Raw genomic sequence first — 22,126 nt, forward strand, 5'->3', positions numbered from 1 at the left:
AGAGGCTCTCTTGGGATTCTTGGAGCTACTCAGTATTTTAAGGAAGTTAAGAGGGATTAAGTGTGTATTCACATGAACACGACCTCAATATCTACCGAAATACATAACAATAACAAACAGGACATGTGCTTGAACAGGAAACGTACGAATGATCACGCAGATAAAAGGACAGAGCACTGATGGCATATTTTAATGCTAGAAAAAAAAGGTACATTTGTATTGAGCTTCAGTTACTGTATTAAAATGATGATGGTCTTGTGTTTGTCCCACTCAGGCCACGTGTAGACGAGGGTGTGTGTAACTCTCCTCCTCCTTCACTGCAGCAGCTGAGCTTCGTTTCATTATCAGTATAAAAGGATGAAAGTCTCATGTTACAATTTTCATATAAAATAACCCTTGGGCATAAAAAGGCTTGGTGTGTTGGATCAACCCATGTCCCTTTTTTTGTCGTTTTGCTGCAGGGAATTTTCCGTCACAGGTGTGATATTCTCTTGTTCGACGGGCGGCTCAGATCTCTTTGAACCTGAAAGAAAAGAGCAGATGAAACCAATGCAAACACATGGTACAAAATTAAACGCTTCCCTTTTAATCATCCGATTCTGTCAGTGTAAAATAAACTACTTTTTTTTTTTTCTTGGACAAATGTCAAAAGCGGATACTGTAAACCTTTTCAACATAATCAAATAATGTCAAAACAACATCACACAAAAAAAAGCACAAACCAAGTTTTTTGCATGGAAAATTAATAACCAGATTTTGTTCGAGCCAAAAATATACTGATAATAATAAAGGTGTCAGAGACCTAATGATATTGCACTTGAAGTGCATACATCATTTTCCACCTTGACACACAGATCTGCCAGTCTTTTGGGAACACACTGAAAACGAACAAATCCCAAGGTGGGTCGCAACCTCTTAAAGTAATTGTGAATGCCTTGCAAACACTAAAAATAGCCTCCACTGAATCATATTGAGGGCAGGAAGGCCCAATTAAATCAACAACAGGGTCTCTTTGGTTATTACGCTCTACATTTTTGGATGCCACTAATATCAAGCACATGTAATGGCAATCAGCCCAAGCATCATTCAGCATATTTAAAGGCCACTAGCTAAATATAGAAGGTCAAAAATAAACCCGAATAAGCCTAATAAAGTCATCTGCTAATAACGTCATAGCATGGAACATTTTGCCACCCTTTTTGAAAATAAATACAGTACCGGTCAAAAGTTTTTTTTTTTTTTTTTTTTTTTTTTTATATGTTTGAAATGTCTCTTATGCTCACAAAGGCTACATTTATTTGATTAAGCTTCTTACATATTTCACCATACATGCAAATAACAAAAGTGTGTTTAAGGATATTCACCCTCTCTGCCGTGAAGAGTATCCGCACCATCCTCTGACCTCCTTATACACCAGCCTGGACAATAGCTACACAAACCAGAACAAGAGGAGAACTTGAAAATAACATGTCCATCATGATAGCAGAAAAACTGCAGTTATTTTTTGGATAATATTATAAACAATAATGGATCAATATTAATGATAACACAGATAATAATACACATGAGCTGAAGTCTCACCAGACAGGCCAGCACATCAGCAGCAATGAGCATGTAGAAAACATTATTCCAACCGGTGGGAGAAATCAGACCAGCCAACAGAGGCCCAATAGCTGCGCCTAGAGGCCATTAAACACATTACACAGCTTGTGACAGCCATCACAGGACAGTGTTACGTTTTCAAAACAAACACTGGTTTCTGAATGTCACATTTTAAATTGCCTGTCAATAACGTTTTAAATACAAACTTTTAATATTCACTGCCAGATAATGACACAAAGTGCATTACATTTTTGACTTTATTAGTTCAGTATCTATAAAAAAAGCCAAATTCCCTGCATACCTATTGATCCGGTGCCGTCAATAATAGCGGTCACAGTGGACAGTGCTCTAGAGTTCCCTCTCAGGCACTCGTGGGTCCCCTAAAAGATCAGAAAACATTATGAAATGTACAACACAAACCACTCGTTGCATTACAAAATAGTTTATTGATCAGTTATTGACAGCAGGACTTCTAAGTAGCAGCCAGCGTATCTGTTTTGATCCTTAATTTAAGACTTCACAAACGTCCATGTGAAGAGCACATGGAGGAGAGGAGCCCAGCACTTACTAGGTCAGCTGATACAGCAGTGGTGATGAGGGCATAGGGTCCATTCACGAGAGCACCACACCACAGCAGCATGCCTGCAGGTCAGAGGAGCACATACAGACACTATAGTGACATGCTGAAACTAATATTACATTTCTTATTTCAAACCACCCATAAAAAATAATAATAATGTTTTTAAGTCCACTTAAAAGATATAATTTACGGGGACATACTTATTATAGATGCAGTTAAATACTGTACGAAATCATGGACCAGTGGCATGCAACAGGTCTTCACAACATGAATCATATTGTGGGAATAAATAACGACGTCTGCGCTATATTTGGTGGCTGCCTATGATGGAAGACAAAACTCATCACACAGTTTGCTAGCCGTTTAGCCCTCTTTCTGAGCATCCCAAGATGTTGAAGACCTCTTACAATCAGCCTGTGTGTGTGTCCTAAGCTGCCAAATATGAAATGGTCATATCTCTGAAATGGTATTTATGAGTGGTTGGTATTTAATGACTATAGTTAAAAAAGCTTCCTCCATAGCAGAGTCAGAGGTGGATGCTTCAAAACGTCCAAAATGACCAAAACCTTAAACCGGCACTGTATATTACTCACCAATGGTGGTCGGCAAGCCATTCTGCCCAATTTTATTGTACAGGAACAGCTTCAGGAAGAAAAACAAACATGAATAAGCAGCAGATCTCAAAGGAAAGAGAAACCCTTTCATTTATTTTCACAGGTAAACTCAAGCTTGAGGGTTTTGTGTGCACGAGATCACAGATGTCTGTAAAGACTCTCAGCAAACCTCAAGATGTTCTGACAGCACTTTAGATTCTGTGGCTGTGAAATAGCCAGGCTTGGTTTTTTTTTTCTCAGGCAAATAGTACTCTATCTGTTACAACAAACATTTAGAGGGAGACATAACTGGACATAACCATTGCATATTAAAACTGGAATAAACTCCCAAGTAAAAATTTTACGGTGCTGGGAAAGAACATCTGAAAATGCATCTGTTTTAAAGGGGTCATGAACTGCCTTTTTAAATTTACATTTTATTTTATTTTGTACTGTTCTCTAAGGTCCACTTATAATGTTAACAAAAGTTTTCAAATAGCATAATAATTTGGAAGTAATAGGCTACTTTCTGTTAAAAATGCACAAATGCTTAGTACAAATCAAATGATCTGTAACAACAGACAAAGCAATAGTAACCACGTAATAAAAACTGTTCCTCACACTCATTTGGTGTGACATTACTCTCTGAACCAAAATAGTGGGCACAGAATCATTGAGCCTGTATGTACATTAATCTGCGGTAAAATGAACTGAACAAAGGATCAAATTCTAATGGATGTCGTCTGGATCTTAAAAAAAAAGTTAATCCACTCTTTTCTAATGTTAGGATCCGAAGGAAGCCAATGCAAAGACTTGGCACTGTACAGTGTCTTGTCTTCGGAGCCATCTTTATTGTTTGGTTTCTGTGTAGATCTGCGTTTGTCTCTCTTGTTAATTACACTACATGTGCGAATCAGTGGGCGGGGCTAGCCAGGTAGTGCTGTAGAAGCAGGCGTTGATCATCTTCTGCGGACAAAGTTTTTAGCCACACTATTACGTCATAAAGTGGCACATTCCACAACATGTCGTTTTGGCAGATTGGCTTCAATATAAGCTGTTTTCAGACTAACGAAAAAGTCTGGCGTTCTGAAACTTACAGGATGTTTTTATAGTACAACGACCCCTTTAATAATGCTTTTAGATACTCATAGTCATAATAAATTAAATCAATCTACAATATCTTGTTGAAACAGATTTTGTGGTAATTTGGGGTACATTTTTCCTAAAGTCTGAGCAAGACACACACACACACAAAAAAAAGAACAGTTGGACTCACCATAGGAGCAGCAATGATCAACATGGCACAGCAAGTAGTGGCTCTGCCTCCACTGTAGTCTGATATCACTCCAGCCAGGATGCCACCTAACACCGACAAAAACAACCTTATAAAACCAACATTCTCAAGAATCACAATTAGATACGTCTTATGGCTAAAATAATTCAAATATCTTAAAATACCACATGCTTACCCACAATTCCTCCAACATCAAACAACGTAGACAGGTCCCCAGCTTCTTTAGGGTCAAAATGAGCTAATGAAGAGAGCAGACCCAGTGACTTGTTGGAATTTGAAGGGAATTTTATGACAGATCATTTGTGCCTAAGATCCGAGTGAATATGAAAGAATCTGAAGCATGTTTCTTACCGACATTAGCGATGTATAAAGGAAGCCAGTAGAGGAAGGTGTAGCTGACCAGCTTAGCAAAAAGCAAACACAGAGAGAACTCCACCACTCCCTGCAGCATAAAGACGGCACATTTTACAATAGTGACAGTACGATATTTACATTGGACCTGGCAACAACTGAATCTAACTGTTAGCATTCTGTACCCATCTGTAGCCAAATTTGCAACATCATATCACCTAATTTCTGACATTACTCGTTAGCATGAATTGCTTATTTTGTAGCATTCCTCATACAAATCCAATAATTGTCGTTTTTGGTTCAAAATGACCTAAATAGAGTATTATGGTTAAAGACCATTACGTAAGACTTTTAATCTTTTAAGAGAAAAATGATATTTAGGTTGAGAAAGCAAAAGCATGATTTGTGATCCAACAGCCCCAGACTGCTCTCTCAATCTCTCAAAGATAACGTTACGTTCACTGACTACCAGCTGTGGGTGTAAAACTGAGAATAACCGGTCACTCACAGGAATCCTGAGTGCGCCGCAGAAGCTGATGGCTTCTGTGTGATCCTCCGCCGGCTCTACGGCTGTGGAGGTGTTAGTGCTGGAGATCTCTTCATTACTGGACGCGGTCCTCAGTAGAGGCTCCTGCTCCACACTCTCCTAAACACATAAGAGCCTGTTAGTGTTACATCAATGAAGGTAAAACTGTGTGTGCTAGAAGAAAAGCAGTTAGTGACAGTACTTTAAGTACATATTCTAGGCTGGAACACACGACACAAATTTTGCACATAATATGTTTGCCCCAATTTACTGTCTGGAGGAGTTGATGTTAGTTGCTGAAAGACACAGCCTGAGCCTGCAGATTTTTGGCAATCTGAGTTTCGGAGTGTTTTTTTGTAGGATTTTTGAGCTGATTTTAGAATACAGGCTGTTTTTATTTGCCATCTGTCTCTTATCAATGAGGCGCATGTTTCTGTGTGAATTTATTGTGTTTAAAGGTCTGATGGCTAGAGTTTAAAATTGGTTCAAAATTTTAAGTTGTCCAGCATTTAAACATTGAGACCAACATAGTTAATCTTATAGAGCAACAGAGTTCAACAGACAGCTTTATCATAGTTCTTATCACTCTTGCAGATCGGTACACAGATCAAGATATCATTCTGTTCACGATTACTTCTGCTTTCAATTCTCAGGTCCTTCTCAACCAAATTCACTAGTGTTGTGAACTACAGGTGCACAGAATGACAATGTTACATTCACTGACTCAATTCTCCTGTTGCAAATAAGAGGCCAAATTTCCTGCTGTTTTCAGTTTGGCCAAAAAATTTTTTATTTATTGTTACCAAATGGCTGTAAATGATTGTTAGCTAGACTTTTCACACAATTAATTAGGAAATAATGGCAAAATAGTTAAATCTGTGTTTGAATGCAATGCAAATTCAGTGCTCATGAAAATCACAGAAACACAAAACACAATCTCTGCTCACATATGAAATATCTGGGAGGGCACCACCGGCTTTTAGCTGGTTATTCAGGTTTTAAGTGACGTAGTGGTATTGTAACATATGCAGGTAGAAGAGTCACACTGCACAATATTGTGCAAATTTGTTTAATTGTAAGTGAACTCACATGGTGTTGTGGTAGAGTACAGTTCACATCTTCAGGTTCTGTAAAAAACAAACAATGTTTATACGTTCTGCAAAATTAATCTTGAGTTTGTAAAAAATACCTTTTATAACTGCCAATTAAGTTATTAGTGTGTTGTCTTTATTTATTCAGTTTTTATCACAGAATTGTAACTAGTAAAATAGTAATCAGAAGTTGTTACAATAAAAAAAACACACACCCATCTAGGTTGAAGTAATGGCAAATTTTGTTGTAGAAACTAGTTTCGGTTTCCTTTCTGTAACTGTCTTTGTAAACAGCCTGCCTGCATAAACAGGCAAGTTCCCCGTAATTCTAACATGTGTGACTTACTTTCAACCAAGAATAAAAAGCAGATGACTCCAGCAGAAGCGATGATGATTCCAGGCACAATGAATGACAGGCCCCACGAGGACGACACATAGACCCCAGCGATGAGGGAGCCCAGGATGTTTCCTACTGAGGTATGAGAGTTCCAGATCCCCATGATGAATCCACGCCTGCATGAACAGAGCATCATTCAGAATTTCTGAATTTTGAACGTTCTATTTTGGAACATTAAAGTCAACATGAAACCAACTTATAAATACATTTACATTACATTTATTCACTCAGCAGACGCTTTTATCCAAGGCAACTTACAAATGAGGACAGTGGAAGCAATCAAAAACAACAAAAAGAGCAATGATATATAAGTGCTATAACAAGTCTCAGTTAGCTTAACACAGTACACATAGCAAGGGGTTTTAAATAGTATAATAAATAAAAAGAAAACAGATAGAATAAAAAGAGAAGAGTAAGATATCGTTAGAGGTCTTATATATATATCTTTTTTTGAGGGATGGGACAATCAAGCGACATTCACTTGCAGAATGCAAGCTTCTAGAGGGCACATAAGTCTAATATATATATATATATATATATATATATATATATATATATATATATATATATATATATATATATATGGTTGTATCACGTGTCTCTTCATTTCAAAAAACATAGAAAAAGTGACTGTGCAGAAATCAAGAAGAAACATTTTTTTCTTCTTCTTATTATTCATCTTAAAATTGTTGTGGTGCTTAATATAATATAATATACACGTCACACCTCTGTTTATCAATTTGTACTGGCTTCCAATAGCTGCTCGCATAAGATTCAAGGCATTGATGTTTGCCTACAAAACTACCAATGGCTCTGCACCCATTTACCTAAAGTTGTTACTAATCTAATCTTTTTGTATTCTATTCTCTTTTCATTTATTATGCAATTGTGTGTGGGGGGGGGGGGGGGGGGCAAAGACCTCTAACACTAGCTTACTCTATTCTTTTTTAAATTCTATCTGTTTTCTTTTTATTTATTATATTATTTAAAATCCCATGCTACGTGTACTGTGTTAACCTAACTGAGACTTGTAATAGCACTTATATATCATTGCTCTTTTTGTTGTTTTTGATTGCTTCCACTGTCTTCATCTGTAAGTCGTTTTGGATAAAAGCGTCTGCTAAATTAATAAATGTAAATGTAAATACCCAGTTTTCACCATGCAATCAATTTTTGATGGATAAAATCAAAACCTGCCATGCATTTTGTCACATTTGACACATTTGTCATATTACTGTAGTAAATTTAAAAAGCACATGTTTATTATATTAATAATGATGATACTAATAAAAAAGTGCAGATACAATTTTGCACTGTCAACAGCTCACAAACTGAGCAAGCAGCAAATAACACGACAGTCACTTACTTTCCCTTCCCAAACCAGTTCCCAACACAAGCTACCACCGCTGGCCAGCCTGTAGTCTGCACCAGCCCATTCAAGGCCTGTAAAGGAAAAAACATAGCAATCAGCAAGTCTGGTGAGCACATGGGGTTGACATGTTCAAGAAGCAAAGTAATCCGCCTGATTCAGTCATGTGTTATCCATGTGACTCACTCCAACAAGACTCAAGGTTTACTACCAATGAACTCTGGATCATTAAGACTGGACTACTATGGGCTTAGAAAAGAAGAAAAAAAAGACGATGTGCTCATCTCAATCGTGCACTGATAAGGTTGTTATTTGATAATATGCAAAATTACTTTAAATTTCACTTTGAAAACTCCCGACAAGAAACGTGCCACTGGAAAAGAATAACTTCTGTATTTTTGGTTTCACATTGTGAAATTCTGGTACACTTTAAATTAGGTCCTGATTGACTGACATCTTTGATGCATAGGTTTTGATTTATAAAGAAGAACTAACTTACCTGAACTAAGCAGTAATACCACAGAGCGTGGATTTGCCAGTAAAAGCCCAGGCCAAAGAGAACCGTGAAAAGGCCACTGAGGATCATCCCTGAGCTCAGGTAGTAACGCAAAGGCAATCGCTCTCCAAACATCCCACTGTCAAAACAATTTCAAAACCAGGTGCTATATTTCAAGCAGAACAAACTAACCAAGAAAGTCTAACCATGAAAATCCAATATCGTACCTAAAGAACATGCCAATAGCATAAGCAACGAGGAAGCAGTTGTCCAACACTCCAAATAGGTACTGGTAATTGTTCTGGTCTGAATTAAAAAAAAAGAAAAAGAAAAGAAAAAGAAATGCATTGATGGGTTAATATGAACTACCATTGAGAGTTGAGACTCAGTAAGTTTTTTTTATTTATTTATTTTTTTACAATAATATATTTGTTCAACAAGGCAAAAAACATATATAATCTTACAAAAGATGCATACTTCAAATAAATGCTGATCTTTAGAATTTTCTTTTTGAGCACCAAACTTAGCATATATAAAAAAAATTATCATCTTTGCATTCACAGGCATAAAATGCACTTTAAATAGAAAACAGATAATTCAAATTGTAATAATATATGTCACCATATAACAGTTTTTCTCTCTTTTTTTTCATACATAAATGTGAGCATAAAAGACTTTGGCAGTGTATGGACAGATGAAGTGCAGGACACTGACAGATATGGTATAAGCTACGTAAACAAAATATTTTAAGAATCAAACTCACCAAAAGGAGCCCAATCGCACCAGGTGTCATTGTCAGTGATGTTGAGGTCTGCTGGATGAACAACATAAGAGCAGTTTCTGTGCAGCTGGCTCTGTCACAACAACAAAAGATGCAAAAATTTTATTATTTAAAATTGTACACTTTACTTATTACATACAAATGCAATCATGTGATTTATATATAACAAATATGATTCAGTCATGTGATTTAATAAAAAAAAAAACTCAGTTGCAGTTCTTCTTTTCAGGTTAGGCCTATCATGCAGCTAGATCATGTTTATTTGATTACCTTGACAATACTGATAGGCTTTCGAGAGAGGTGATAGGTGGTATAGAAGACAAACGTGACGATGAGGATGAAGAATCGGTACCTTGTCAAAAGAAATATGTTATTTAATAAAAAGATTCACAAGTCAAAAAGCATCAACAGTGGATAAGCCTGGCAAAAGCTGGAGGTTTCTGCAGTATTAAATAAAACAGTCAGGTACTGATAGACACGAAACCACATTACATCTACAGGAAAACAGCCTCGCCGAAGGCAAACACACAAACACTGAATGATTTATACAATTTTTTTTTTACATTTCCTGTGGGGGAAGCAAGCTTAACACGGTGTACATCAGTTTTGAGGGTTATGCATGCTGCAAACTAAGAAACCACTAACATTTAGTTCACAGTACTGTGCTTTAACTGATTTCTCATTCATTAGGTAACTTGGTAAGTTTATATTCATAAAGCATGTTTAACTTGTGATTGAAGGTTCTTAACAATTAAATCAAAAATTAATCAACAAAAATAAATTGTATATAAGTTGTGTGCATAGAAATTGTGTCTCAATTCCCATAGTAAGCAAATTAATTATCTTTTGAGCATATATTTAACACATTGAAATGTATATTAGCGCTGACTGAAATGATTAACGAGGAAGTTAAGTAGCTCTAAAAACAAAAAGCATTATCAAAAAATCAATAATAACGTCTGTTACAATAAAAAAACCCAGATGATGGGATAGAGTTAACATCACTGTGCATTTTGTGTGTTTAAATATGTTGTGTTTGCATGGGCCTGTTACTCACCAGCTGTCTCTAGAGAAAGAGGTGATGAGTTTGATTCCCGGGGCAAGCGATCTCATTTTTACACTTATTGTCTCGTTGCAAAAAAATAATAATAAAAACTCTAACTAAAAAAAAAAACAAGTGTAACTAAAATATCACTGACTTTCAAAATTATATATATACATATATAAAAATCCCATTACTATTTCTAATAACGAAAGTTTCAAATTAAAACCAAGAACAACTAAAACATACAACGAAACTAGCTGACTAATCGTTTTGTGTCTCTGATCAGTTTGCGCTCATTTCTCACGACCTAAAACTACAAGTACAATCTACAATCATGCTGAAAGCCGGAATCCTGTAAGTTGCATTTAAAGTATCGCAGACGTGTTGTCATGTCCCACTTCCAGATGTGGAAACACCTTCATGCGCTCTAAACTCCCAAAGATTTCCATGGTTGCCTCGGCCAGTGGTTCGTCTGACTGAAAGCCGGGTGCTATTAATACCGGCTTGTCTGGTCTCAAAAAAATCACATGAGGATTAATTGATCTTTAGCTCGTCCCGTCCTGGTGTAGCGTCTCCATTTTCCAGACGGGGTTGCGACAAACACCAAACTGGATCTGGCGGTGTGGACACGTGATGCCGAGTGACGTCATCGGGCGGAAATTAACCCTTCATTATACAGCTTGTTGTCATCATACAAATGGGTTCTTTTTGTCACCGGAACCAATTTGACCTAAATATTCTGTTTATTATTTAGTGAATATTATATATTATGAAGTATCGTCAGATTGTACTATGTTCATTTTCTATAATTTAGAAAAAATGTCGCATGTTAATGGTGACATGGTATCCAGGTAAAGCAATATATATATATATATATATATATATATATATATATATATATATATATATATATATTTAGCAAATTTCGTTGTAATGGTTGTAATTTTAAAAATATGTATTTTTATTTCGTATTATTTAGTTAATTCTAATTTCATTAACTCACGAATCATCTGCAGTTCCCTCAGGAACCGACAGGGGCTCCTCATTTGAACCCTATTTTGGCAAACCCTGGTCTATTGAGGTTTCGGTCCTGTATTACAACACTGCCAGTTAGAGTGATTTTAGCAGGTGTAAAACCCTTAATTATGATAAAATAACTGTAACACAGTCTTGAGTGCTTATTTCCCTTTTTTTAAACACACTTCATAAGATAAAATAAAAAACACTTTAGTACAGTGTTCATGCCAAATCTGTTTGTGCAAACCTGTAAATACACTGCACAAGTATTTTCAGTTCATGAGCATCTGCTTACACTGAAATACCAGTATGATAAAGTTGTTACTTATGCAGTATATCAAACTGAAATTTTTATGTATCAAACTAAACATAACCTACATTTGACTAGAAACTAGGACGTTGCTTTCTGGAATGGAAATGAATACTTCTTATTTCAACAGACAAAGACAGAAATGAATGTGACTGCCATTCTGTTACTGACCTTTCAACTCTGAAGCATATAATCAGGGACTTTGCGTATAATGGCTGAATAATGTACAAAGGTCACATACACATTTAGGTGCATTTAGATTAAGAAAACCAAGTTATGACACAATAAACAATCACAGCAGTTCAGTAAGGTTTATTAAAAATTTAAAATGCTGGTTACATAGAAATATGTTAGGTATTTTAAAAGCATTTATAGTACAATAAAAAAAAATATTTCCAAAAATATTGTCCAAAGCCTCCTTACTTCAGATCACAGCTTAGTAAGACCGACTGCAGAGCCAGAGCATAAGCTGCAGAAAACAATCATAAACGACCAATAAATAAACTCAAAAGTTGAATGAATGTCGGTGTCAAAAAAGTTGAGCAATGTGGCCAAGATTTCCCTTGCAAAGAAAAAAGGCCCTATCATACACCTGGCGCAACGTGGGCCAAGGCGCAGAACAAGTGTTTTTGCTAGTTTCAGTCTGATCCAGTTCTCATTTTCCCATCCTGCACCGCATTGTTTAAATAGCAAATACCTTTGCGCCCATTTGTGCACCCACTGGCTGGTGTATTCGGGCACATTGTTGGCGCGTTGCTATTTTGAGAAACTGAAGATAGACTGTGCTATAGACCAACTCAAACCTGGTCTAAAGTATGGCGCAATATTTCTTCTTTGTTATTTAAATAGCGCGTTAGAAATATGCGCCTATAGGCAGGTGGTGCACAATGCATGCACACCTTGCTTGTTACACACAGGGAGGCGCAGCAGCACACAAACATTTGTAAAAATTACATTCCGCCATGTAAATAACAAACCCGTTAAAATAGGGCCCAAAGTGTGCTTAATTGCACTGAATGTGCACATGCAGTGTCCTTCGGTTCTTAAAAGTATATACTTGCATTAGAACACTTTCATGACTGTTCCTTAACACACTTAAGTATACTTTTAAAAGGTTTTTGAAAAATTATTGGAAATTTTATTTGAACACATTTTAAAACATTATGTTTTAGTAATATTTTGTTGTGCTTAAATAAGTACACTTATTTTGATGTGCTAAAATGCTAAAGCACATTTTAAGTACTTCACTCTATAAAATGCTGGGTTGTTTTAAACAACTTTTTGGTCAAATATGGACTAACACAATTATTGGGTTAAATTTTTAGATTTTAATTTTATTTAGTTTTAAATATATATTTTTTTAATTACATTTTTATATTAGCTTAGTCCATATTTGACCAAAAACAACCCAGCATTTTAGAGAGTTGATTAAATGTAGTGTGTTATTCAGTATTACAATTAAAGTTAATACATTTTAAATGTACTAAACGTCATTACAAATGTCTAATTACAAATATATTTAAATAAGTAACATGCATGTTTAAATAGATGTGATATGACAAGTATATTTTAGTCCACCATATGCTTCTCAGTTCATTCAGCAGTACACTTTAACCAAATTTCAAAGATAAACAGTTGAATTAATTAAGTAATTACAAACAAAAACATACATTTAATATTAATCTAACCATAATACATTTTCATTTAATTGTATGTAAGATTCAATTAAGTGTCCAAAAAACATTTGATTCAGTTTGCACCCATGTATATTCTTTTTAAGTTATAAGTATGCTAAAGTGTACTTTTTTTTCACAAGGTTATTTAAAACTTGTTTTCATCTTGTTATAAAATAAGGCTGCTCCTGTGATAAACTAAATCCATGATTAAACTTCACACTGTCTAGTTAAAGTTGTACTATGTCATGGAAAGTGGAAGAACAAAAGACATCAGTTGCAACAGAAACCCCACATGCATTGTCTGTCAAGTCATGGTACTGTGAGTAAGAACATTTACGACATAAAAACAGATGCGATACGACAAGTTTCCAGTAACACAATCACAACCAATCAGAAAATTGTTGATGTTCAGTTATGAGGAGCAGGATTAATGACCAATGATATTGCTTAGGAACCAAGCAACAGAGAAAATATTGTGTCACTTGTTGCTTGTTAGGACAAAACTATCTGAATTACACAATTGCACAGTGTATCAAGACAAGGTATTTATCATTATCCTAAAATATGAAATGGGCACAGAGTGAGCAGTTTACCTTTAGGATTGTTGTAGAAGATGCAGTTGTTGGCGCAGGTGTAAGGATGGCTGTCCCAGAAAGTGTCTCCACAGCAGCACAGAGGAGGGAGTTTGACTTTATCCTTCTCCAGCTTCTCTTTCATTAGAGCCTGCATGGCTTCTATGTACCTGTCACAAAACCATCACATAACACAACAGGATTTGTGTGTGTGTGTGTGTGTGTGTGTATTTACGGTGAGAATGAACATCCCCATAAAAAGATAACTTGTGCCACATATTGGCAGTACGTACCATTTGCTTTCTTTGATGCTCTTTGTTTTCTCTTGTCTCTCTACCTTCTCTGCTGCCTCCTCCTCATCAAGCCTCAATCGCTCCAAAATCAAATCCTCCCTCTCAGCCATGTCTTTTCTTTCCTCCTCCTGCTGTCGCTGCCTCTCCATCTTCTTCTCCTCCGCTTTCCTGAGTTGTTCTTTTTCATTCTTAATCCTACACGCAGAAAAAATATTCTCTGAGTTTAAAAAGAAAGTATAATATAAAGTGCAACACGAAGGGACGAAAAACGAAAAAAGAAAAAAGAAAAAGTATGTGCTTCAATAGTACAAAATAAATGCTTTTTTAAAATTAAAATAATTGTAATAAAACAGTTCAAAAATTATTTTAAATTTAAAATTAGATTAATTGTACATAATATGTGCACATACTTAAAAAATTAAGTTTGATACAATTTATGTTTTTTTTAGTAAATTCTAAATCATTAATAAAGCGTATTCACTTCGACATGTGTCTTATCTTGGGAATCCAACCTTTGAATGTCGTATTGCTAATGTCAGGCTCTACCAAGAAAACGTATAATAGGTAGAAACTTAAAACTATGTGTGCTTGTTATGGGAATGACATTTAATTGAGTAATAGTCATGCCTTTTTATACTGTTTTTTGTGAAAAAGACCTAGCAATTATTCAAAAAGTCTTATTTTTTCTCCACTATAATCATTTTACAGTAACTAGTCAGTCATTTAAACTATTTACTGTAGCCTGACAACAGCAGAGAAACCAAAAGAGAAGTGAGCAACCATCATGCGGAAAGGAATGAAAATAGACATCTTTTTTAGTAGCAGTGAAATAAAGAACGTGAATGTGATGCTGTTATAGAGAAGATACTTGTGAATGTGTGAGGTTTGACCTTGCAGTTCTCTTCAGATGGTTCCCATATCTTCTGTGCTCCTTCACTCGCTCTCGCTCAATGTCCATGAAATGCCGTCGATACACGGGGAACTGAGACTGCCTCTGAAACAACACAGTGGGCGGTTTAAAGAAAACACAATTTTTATTTTGTTGGTAAGAAAAGAGAGAACAAAAAAAAAGCTTCGGAGTCAGCTGTTTTTTTGGAAATATAAATAATATATTTATTCAGCGAAATATAAATAATACATTTATTTATGCATTTAACTGATCATTTTATTTAACATTCAATTTAATTTATACATTACATCTATTCAACAGAAATCAAATAATTCAACTTTTTTATAATTAATAATTACAATTTTATATTTGAGTAAATAAATGCTATTTTTTTTATTTTCTATTCACCAAAGACTCCTGAAAAAAAAATATTATGGTTTCTATAAAAATATAAAGCAGCACACTGACAAAGTTTCAACACTGACAATTCAACAATGTTTCTTGTGCACCATATTAGAATGATTTCTAAATGATCATGTGGAAATGATTTTTATTTTGAAATACACAGTAAAATAATTAAACTGTAATAATATTTCACAATATTAACTTTTTTTTTTTTTTTACATATGCTTGATCAAATAAATACATCTTTGTTAAACATAGGAGGCTTCTTTTAAAAACTTTTTTAAAAATCCGAAACGTTTGAATGGTTTAATATGCTTAAAATCAGATATTTACTTTCATAGCAGCAGATATTAAACTCCACACTGACCTCCCTAATAAAAAAGGAGACACCGTTGTAAATAAAGCAGCTCCTCCTGATTCTCATGAGGCCAAAGCACTTGGGAAGCTCTGTAGTTAGTGGTGAAGCAAACAGTGGCTGGCTCATATACCTGCAGAGACACCAACATGGACAGGATTCGTGAATATAAAAGGCATTGTGTTACATTATGTAATATCATCATTTGTTGAACATGTCATAAACTTAATTTGGTGTGCTCAAACAGCGCTGATTCAGAAAGTATATCATTAATCTGAAGCAGGCACTTAAACAAGGAGCTGCATGAGCTACATGTAAAACCATCAATCAGTTTTTTACACGAAGCAACTTATAATATTGTTCTAATGGATCTTATTAACTCTCCATTGTCTTTTAAAGATCCTATTCCACAACCTCAGATATACTCAATATACTGGTTCTTCCGCAGAAGCACTTATTGCCAGGTAACTTATTTAAATTAAATTAAATGTATGCATTTAGCAGACGCTTTTATCCAACACAACTTACACTGCATTCAGTCTAACAATGTTCCTAACATGTGTTCCCTGGGATTCAAACCCCCAACCTTGCACTTGCTAACGCAATGCTCTACCACTTGAGCTACAGAAACACTAATATAATAATATAATAACTTATAAGCAAAGCCTTACTTTCCAGTGTACTGATAAAAAACCTGTGCAGTTATTTTTTTACACCGTATGTCTATGGGTGCGCCATACCAGACTATTTTTAAGGCCACACAAGATCTTCTTACCATATCGTTTTGAAAAGTTACAGTCTTGCTTCTGTGGTGATGCAAATCAAGAGGTTGATCATGTTGCCCCAGCAGCATCTCATCTTCCACTTCCTGCTCGTATTCCTCTTCTCCATAATTTGTACCTTCAGCATCTCTCCAAGAGTGTGATTCTGGCTTCTGTATATATAAAAAATTGAAGATATTAATACTACAACACTGAACGTTCAGGTTTCAGAAATGACCCAAATGCATCATGCATGACTCACATCTCTAGTAGGGGACAGTTTCCATCTCCCACCAGGCAGCTGTGAGGATTCATCACCCTCCTGAACTCTCTGACGAGCGGCTAGTCTGTGTCTCTCATGCTTCCTGACTTTACTGACCTACACAAACGTAAAGTAACTCACCCTCACAGCTACATTCTGTCAAATCACAAAAACAAAATGATCCACATAGATGTATAAGGATCATGCTCTGTAAATACCCGTGTATTATGTGTATGGCGATGTGAAGAAACAGACTCCGTCCTGGGACTGCAGATTGCTCGCTCCCCATGTGTCCAGGAAGGGAATAAACTGGTTTGAGGTGTTAGACGATGGGCTGCACAAATAACTTTTTGATTGTGGGTTTTTACGCATTTGTTAGGACAAATTTGGTAAGCAAAACCAGTTTTTTTAAGAATAAGGTAACATGACTTTGTCAACCTTTTACAGCCATTCAGAAAAAAAAAAAAAAAAAAAAAAAAAAAAAAAAAAAAAAAAAACTAGCTATTCTCATACCATGCACACTGCCGTTCAAAGGTTTGGGGTCAAACGTTTTTGCAAAAATTACTTTTATCAGTGTTGATATTAACTATTAAAAATATATTTCAATATCTGAAATTAAAGTAAAAAGTAAAAATAAAAAATTACATGAAACACTTCCAATAAAAAAAAAGGAATTTTCCTGTGGCAATATAATAAATATCTGAAAATTACTAAAATTTAAATAAATATAAATGAAAGAAATATATAATATATAAACAGACTAATAAAAATTATAAAAGTACATAAAAAATTACCAAAACTAAAAGTACAAAAAAAAATACAACTGAAAATGTAAAAATGTAAGCTAATTAAAAATATGAATAAATGCTGTAAAAGTATATAAATAATACTAAAATAACACTGACTTTCAATCAGTCGGGAAGTGTTATGTTGATCAAAAACGACAGTAAAACATTTATAATGTTACAAAATATATATTTTTTAAATACAAAAAAAAGTTCGCTGGTAACCCCCATATTGAGCAGAACAAATGTTTTCAACACTGATAATAATAAACTAAATATTTATTGAGCATTAATCAGCATATTAGAATGACTTCTGAAGGATCGTGTGATGCTGAAGACTGGAGGAATGATGCTGAAAATTCAGCTTTGTCATCACAGATACAAATACATTTTAAAATATATTAAGATTGAAGATATATTAAGAGATAAAATTGGTATAATAGTTCACAATATTACAGTTTTTGAACAAATAGTGCAGCTTTGGTAAGCATATTATACTTCATATACAAATATTAAAAACAATCTTAGACATCAAACCTTTGAACAGCAGTGTAAAGTTTATGATAATAGCTTATTTAATATAACTAACTCTATTTCCAAAGAGCAAAAGAAAAAATATAAAACTATAATAATAGTAATAATAAGTATTGGCCAGTGGCATTTTAGTATCACATACTATTATAATTTTATTAAAGATTTTGAATTAGTTTTTATATTTCCACTTTTATGTAATTGTGTTCTGTTTTGTCATTTGTATTATTATTATTGTTGTTGTTGTTATTATTATTATTATTTTAAACTTTGTCCATAGTTTATTAATTGTTTCAGTTTTAATACTTCAACTTTAATGAAAAATATAAATCTTGCCTCAGAAATTAGATTAAATTAAATAAGCTTAATGTTTTTTGGGCAGGGGGTGTGATTACTGTTACCTTTTTTTTTTCTTCCTATAAATTTCTCTTCTAAAGTGGCGCAGCCCTAAACAGTTGCTTTTAATCCTGACCCACAGCTATGCACATTTGGCTTGTCTCCCTTATTAAATACACCTTATTCAGATCACCAGCTGGTTAGGAGAAAGATCCATGAACTGAGTGTGTCAAATATTTTGGAGGCAGAGGCAGAGGCAGAGCCAGGGGTCCCCATGACAAAGATTAAGAGTCACTGGACCAAAATCACCCTGGTGTGTGTAAACTGGTGTGTGAAATACCAGCGTGTATCGTAGTGCCAGTCAAAGAAGCTCGTTTTCAGCACATCTCTGCAGCTTTATATTAGTGTCGGTCGGTCCTCCTCACCACGGTATGTTCCAGACCCTCGTCTCCGCTCTCTACCCAAACAGAGCCACATCCGGGTTCCTCTCTGCCAACACTCTCACAGCTTTGGTCTTTCTCCTGTTTCCAGATGTTATCCTTTTATTTTCTTTGAAGAGCTTATTTTGTGTTATCGAAGAGCCAACCCTTTCTTTAGCTGGTTTGGCTTGATTCATTTAAGTTTAAAACCTGGTAGATATGAATTGGTAATACTATCATTTATGGCTTTTCGGAAAACACTGATGTTCAGACCTTATAATGGTACAGCGGCTCATAATGTTGCTAACGTTACTGGCCTAATGCAAATTGCGTTAATATTTCTACTGCTGTAACGTTAGCTGTCAGAATGAAAGCTACCGTTGTCAATGACGCTAAAAGAAGCGCAAACTTTAGATCCGCCTATTTATGATTCTATTGGCTACAGCCTGTAAAGATAAAATTGTATTCGTCGAAAGTAAAGCCATTCAAAACGTGTGGCGTGTAGGCCACGCCTGATGTGCTCCTAAATGTAGGTTCGATGGGGAAAGGAATACCTGCTCGTTTTAGTTCCGTAATAAGTGTAAATTTATTACCAGAGCTGAGCGAATGTCAGTGACTAAAATTAATTATGGTGGTTTTACATCCCTCAAATTCTTATTATGAATTTGATTTATATTGTGTATCAATTTTCAACGTTGTATTTATTATTATTACTATAAGATATAACTTGAAATGGTCATGCTGTTATAAAAATTGTTGTTATGTAATGTTCCTGCTAATGGAAGTCCGTTTCTACCACGGAATAACATTATAAAAATATAACTTTTTAACTTTTTATCTTCGCAACTGCGAGTTTAAAGGGATAATCCACCCCAAAATGAAAATTTTGTCATTGATCACTTACCATGTCGTTCCAAACCCGTAAAAGCTTTGTTTGTCTTCGAGACACAATTTAAGATATTTTGGATGAAATCCAGGAGGCTTGTGACTGTCCCATTTACTGCCAAGGAAAATGGACTGTCAAGGTCCAGAAAAGTATGAAAGACATTGTCAGACGAATTGTTGAATAAAGTTGCTATGTTTGTTTTCTTTGAGTAAACAATGTATTCTCTTTGCTTCATAATGTTACGGATTAATCACTGATGGCAGATGGACTAATCTGATAACGTCTTTCATACTTTTCTGGACTTTGACCGTGTATTTTACTTGGCAGTCTATGGGACAGTGACAAGCCTCCTGGTTTTCATCCAAAATATATTAAAATGTGTTATGAAGACGAACAAAGCTTTTATGGGTGCATTTTGGGGTGCATGGAGTATCCGTTTAAGTCGCCTTAGTTTCCTCTTTAAAATCTGAATTGTAAAAAGTCTTTCTTTCTTTCTTTCTTTCTTTCTTTCTTTCTTTCTTTCTTTCTTTCTTTCTTTCTTTCTTTCTTTCTTTCTTTCTTTCTTTCTCCAACACTTAGTCTTTTAAAAATTTTGTTCATGCCTGGAACTGTTTCAAGGCATTGTTTCTCCACAGGGTAATCTATTAGCATTCCCTGTGCTTATTTGGGTTTCTGTCTCCAACTTATACATTTATGCATGGGTATGAATCAACACAAGACCAGCCTGCTCCCTTTACAATGCCTGTTCTCAACGGCCATGCCCATGCATAACAAGGAGCCTACTGTCTCTTTTGTGTGAATCAGCATGCACATTGTCTCTCCCTTTTCACGAACAGTATGAACTTCAGTGAGAGAGAGACGATTACATAATGTTCAGATAATGAGCAGGAGAAAAACAAGACAAAATCAAATATGTAAAAGATTGCATTCAGGTCTTTTATTTAACAACTTCATTACAGAACAACTCCGCTTCTCATTTACATTCACTAAAATTAAAAAGGAAATAGAGAAACAAGAAAATTAAATACAAACATCACTGTTGGCTTGACAAAGCCTTTCCTTGAAATTCCAAACTCTAAGTGTGTAGTTTGAATACTGGGTCAGTTTATACAGACCTATTTAGGTGGCTGATAGGGTATTGTTAGGGCATTGCTTGAGAGTTTTGACTGGTTGTAGAGATTGTTGATTTATTATTTTGAATTATTTTAATATTTCTGAGGTCACACACGCACTGAGGTGAGTGCCGCAGTATCTAACCAACAGTCAATGCAGTGTTATGTCACAAAAGTTTGTGAGAAAGACTGCGAGGCTTAAGTGCAATTTGGAACAGGGCCTATAGAAGGCTCCATACCATAAAAATGGGTCCGAATGCAATGATAGGATGTCTTACCTCCACTCATAAATTCACACAGCTGAGAGCGAGAGCTTGAAGCATGGCTATAATAGCTGAGTAATATAAAAGTGTGTTTAGCCGGTGTGGAAAAAGCATGGGGAAAAATACTCAGATTCCTGTTTCTGAAGTGGAAGCCAAAAGAAGACTTGAAAGACATGCCCAAATACAGAGAGACAAACACAATGTTAAAAAAGGGTAAACATTGGTGTTTTTACAATATGGAGGAATGTGATGGAATGTTTGGGTTTCAGTCGATACAACAAACTTGTGTGTTTCTTCTATTTCAGGTAAGTGAAATTTAAAACTTTTAGCTCAATATTATAACTTAAAAGGATTCCTATGTTGAATCTTTTGTTGAAAGTTGCCTACTTTTATCTGTTGAGACATGCCTTCACTTTTATAGACCCATATGAGCTGTGTTTATCGTGAGGCGTGAAGGGTGCGAGTGGCGTTTTGCAAAGGTTGTCTGAAAACGTGCTTTATTTTTGTAGTTCTGCTAGATGACACTAGAGCAGAACCTGCTACCCTACCTTAAACTTGGGCTGTAACTGAAATCCCGCACTTCCCTTCTGTATAGTGGGCCAAAAAGTGTTTTGCGACAAAAGAAGTATATCAAATTCATAGTACTCATTAAGGTACAGGCAAAAAGTCCACAGGTGACCTGCTGCTTCTGGTGAGATTCTGAAGTGTGCATACAGAGGACACTTCCCTGTCCCATGATGCCATGGGAGAGGATTTGTAATGGAATGGAACTGATGCTAGGACATGTGAGTGACAATGACAATATAGTGAATGTAGTACAAATACATTCCAGAATACATTCATGCGACACACAATCTACTATAGAACATACTTTTATGCAGTCATGGAGTAATTACTTCAGAATATGTACCTTATTGAGAGTATGGGATTTTGGGCCTTAATGTACTAAAATAACTTTAACTAAGAGTGAAATAAAATTCATAGAAACTAAAGACATATACTAATTACATGACAAAATGAGATCAAATTTGCTTATAATTTTAATTAAAATGAAAACGTGAAATACAAATGAATTCAAATGTTTCAAAAAATGTAATGGTCTCTCACTAATACTAAAATAACACTGGTT

At 35.2% G+C, this 22,126-nt stretch overlaps 2 protein-coding genes across 7 annotated transcripts; both read right to left on the bottom strand.

Moving 5' to 3' along the window:
* Positions 1 to 161: 161 nt before the first annotated feature.
* Positions 162 to 10,762, bottom strand: LOC113081807 (glucose-6-phosphate exchanger SLC37A2-like). The gene is made up of 18 exons (XM_026253754.1): positions 10,138 to 10,762; positions 9,351 to 9,432; positions 9,063 to 9,153; positions 8,527 to 8,605; positions 8,303 to 8,438; positions 7,801 to 7,877; positions 6,384 to 6,550; positions 6,036 to 6,073; positions 4,929 to 5,066; positions 4,421 to 4,511; positions 4,245 to 4,307; positions 4,052 to 4,137; positions 2,776 to 2,824; positions 2,171 to 2,244; positions 1,904 to 1,982; positions 1,582 to 1,679; positions 1,365 to 1,429; positions 162 to 523 (listed from the first exon to the last, which is right to left on the bottom strand). Exons 1-18 carry the CDS (start codon positions 10,191 to 10,193, stop codon positions 508 to 510), a joined length of 1,485 nt encoding a protein of 494 aa, XP_026109539.1. The 5' UTR covers positions 10,194 to 10,762; the 3' UTR covers positions 162 to 507.
* Positions 10,763 to 11,749: 987 nt separating this feature from the next.
* Positions 11,750 to 19,240, bottom strand: LOC113081822 (coiled-coil domain-containing protein 15-like). Of its 6 annotated transcripts, none has more exons than XM_026253757.1 (9): positions 18,658 to 19,239; positions 16,884 to 16,999; positions 16,666 to 16,782; positions 16,418 to 16,576; positions 15,655 to 15,775; positions 14,884 to 14,987; positions 13,994 to 14,188; positions 13,722 to 13,870; positions 11,750 to 11,921 (listed from the first exon to the last, which is right to left on the bottom strand). In XM_026253757.1, exons 5-9 carry the CDS (start codon positions 15,769 to 15,771, stop codon positions 11,872 to 11,874), a joined length of 615 nt encoding a protein of 204 aa, XP_026109542.1. In that variant the 5' UTR covers positions 15,772 to 15,775; positions 16,418 to 16,576; positions 16,666 to 16,782; positions 16,884 to 16,999; positions 18,658 to 19,239; the 3' UTR covers positions 11,750 to 11,871. The 6 variants fall into 6 exon arrangements, with proteins under 6 accessions (XP_026109542.1, XP_026109541.1, XP_026109557.1 ...); XM_026253756.1 differs by having other exon boundaries at positions 16,884 to 17,011; positions 18,383 to 19,239; XM_026253772.1 differs by having other exon boundaries at positions 14,884 to 14,981; positions 16,666 to 17,011; positions 18,383 to 19,240.
* Between the last annotated feature and the right edge of the window lie 2,886 nt (positions 19,241 to 22,126).

This window comes from Carassius auratus, chromosome 5, assembly GCF_003368295.1.
Source record: "Carassius auratus strain Wakin chromosome 5, ASM336829v1, whole genome shotgun sequence".
NCBI lineage: Eukaryota > Metazoa > Chordata > Actinopteri > Cypriniformes > Cyprinidae > Carassius > Carassius auratus.

Bases quoted from the DNA above. Each gene is read 5' to 3' on its own strand.
- LOC113081807 (XM_026253754.1), bottom strand. From the start codon at position 10,193: ATGAGATCGCTTGCCCCGGGAATCAAACTCATCACCTCTTTCTCTAGA. The intron at 4,512-4,928 runs GTGAGTGACCGG...TTTATGCTGCAG, and splicing joins GCGGCGCACTCAGGATTCCT to GGAGTGGTGGAGTTCTCTCT. The intron at 1,430-1,581 runs GTGAGACTTCAG...TGGTTTGTGTAG, and splicing joins CTGATGTGCTGGCCTGTCTG to CTATTGTCCAGGCTGGTGTA.
- LOC113081822 (XM_026253763.1), bottom strand. From the start codon at position 15,771: ATGAGCCAGCCACTGTTTGCTTCACCACTAACTACAGAGCTTCCCAAG. The intron at 14,988-15,654 runs GTCAGTGTGGAG...GTGTTGTTTCAG, and splicing joins TCTCCTTTTTTATTAGGGAG to AGGCAGTCTCAGTTCCCCGT. The intron at 14,189-14,883 runs GTCAAACCTCAC...TTCTGCGTGTAG, and splicing joins CATCTGAAGAGAACTGCAAG to GATTAAGAATGAAAAAGAAC.